At 34.8% G+C, this 1,946-nt stretch overlaps 1 protein-coding gene across 7 annotated transcripts in view; it reads left to right on the forward strand.

Moving 5' to 3' along the window:
- The window catches only part of LOC107570597 (zinc finger protein 239-like), a 63,893-nt gene that overhangs the window by 6,353 nt on the left and 55,594 nt on the right, over positions 1-1,946 (forward strand). For all 7 annotated transcript variants that reach the window (XM_016256825.1, XM_016256824.1, XM_016256828.1 and 4 more), the window contains one exon: positions 995-1,125. In XM_016256825.1, the coding sequence (XP_016112311.1) occupies positions 1,071-1,125 (55 nt within the window). In that variant the 5' untranslated portion in view covers positions 995-1,070. The remainder of the gene's footprint in view (positions 1-994; positions 1,126-1,946) is intronic.

Raw genomic sequence — 1,946 nt, forward strand, 5'->3', positions numbered from 1 at the left:
ATCAGTAGTAGGGTGTGTGCGGGGGGCGTGGGATAGAGAAATCAGTACTGGTATCACTGATACTGGCCTTCAGTCATAAAAAAGATGCCATTAAACAAATATAAAAAAATATACTGTCTTTGTTGTTTGTACATTAATTTGAAGATTGAATGTGAAATTATTGCAATATAAAAGTATATTTAAAAACTTTAATGTTAGGTGGGATTAATCGCGATTAATAAAAAAAATTGTGATTAGTAAATGATTTTTAATCAATTGACAGCACTATTGTAAGAAAATTGTATCGTGTAATCTGTATTGTGAATTTTATCGCATCGTAAGTTTAGTGAATTGTTACATCCCTATATGCTACTAGTTTTTGCTGATCATGCTGATTTGTCCCCAGTAAAGTTCAGCCAATGTCTTTTTTTTTATTCGGGCTAGTTAAATTAATTTTGGGCTACCAAAACCTGAAGAATGCCTGCCCGAAGGGCTACCAGGGATTTTGAAATTTTGCGAGCCCTGCACAGTCTCTGTTCATCTGTTCTCATAAATAAATAAATAAAGCCTATATGGTTGTCCTGTAGGTTCATTATTAAAAATGAAAATGTGAACAAAAATACAAGTAGTTAAATGTGTTATTATAATTAAAATATGAAAATTAAAATGACGGGTAATAATAGATTATGATGGAATTTTTACGACCCTGTCCGTCAAAATGACGGACAATGTTAAAGTCTTACGCAACCTCTGATACACACACACATGTAATAATATGTTATAAGCACTTCAAATAAAAAGCATGAGCATTTTCTTTGGCAGATGCATGTGCTGTTTAATGCCTCTGACAAGTGTTTTTCTTGGCATTGCAACTTGCATAGAAAGATATAATACTTAGAATATATATATGCATTTTAAAACAAATTAAATAACTTTTTATATTTTGATGGATAAAGACAAACAACATGATTTAAGTGTGTGAATTAATATACTGATTTATTTTTGATTTTGGCAGCTTTTCCTCCAAACACACAGGAATTCACCAACAGTTCAGCTCCTCCCACAACAGTTTATGAAAGAAAGTTGAAAACATGACTGATCCAGAACCCTGCAGAATAAAACCGGAAGATACTGAACAACAAATAGGTTGGTATATATTCTTCATTCTTCAGTAAGGTTATAAAACTTCAAGCAGTTCATCAGATTCAGTGGTTGCAGTTAGAAAAATCATAAAGTTGTGAAATAGCAGTTAAAGCTGCAGTACAGAAAAAACGTGAAGTTACGAGTTTCAGTGGTTCATTGTTTTGATGATTACATTGAGTTGAGGCACAGCTATTTAGCATGGATGAATATGATAGATTGGGGCATACTGGCACCTGTGGTTAAAGGCATTAACAGTGCATAAGTTGCTTATGCCATCAAAACTTTCCCCTCCAAAAAGAAAAGACACGCATATGAGACATAATATGAGCCAGTATTGTCTGTTGTTTTGAAAACAGTTGTTTGAACATAAATAACATCACAAAAGTTAGGCAATGCAACTCTCTATACTAGTGCTGTTCAAAATATCGATACGACGATGTATCGTCACAGAGATTTGACTATACGAGTGTATCGCTACTGTGGCACGTGTGCAGCAGTGGACCACGCTTAATTTTACAGCGTTTAAAATTTAGTAGAAAAGTGCGAGGTTTCTAAAAATGAATGAATAGAGCATCTGTTAATAATCTGGCCGCAGAGGAACACAATGGGGTTGCCTGATATAAAGAGACATAATCCCCAAAACAGAGCTTTACATTTGCACTAAACGTGCTACTTATCTTTGTCAACCTGGCAACCCTGTGCTCACGCGCTCTCTCTCCACTGGATAAACGCGCTTGCTTTCTGAAACCACCGCTTAGCTTGCAGTTTAGTTATCTCCACTTCAAGTCTATTCTCAGAAAAGTGTGATTCATCAACTGTTCATT

This window comes from Sinocyclocheilus grahami, unplaced genomic scaffold, assembly GCF_001515645.1.
Source record: "Sinocyclocheilus grahami isolate Dianchi unplaced genomic scaffold, SAMN03320097.WGS_v1.1 scaffold1482.1, whole genome shotgun sequence".
In the NCBI taxonomy this organism is placed as follows: Eukaryota; Metazoa; Chordata; class Actinopteri; order Cypriniformes; family Cyprinidae; genus Sinocyclocheilus; species Sinocyclocheilus grahami.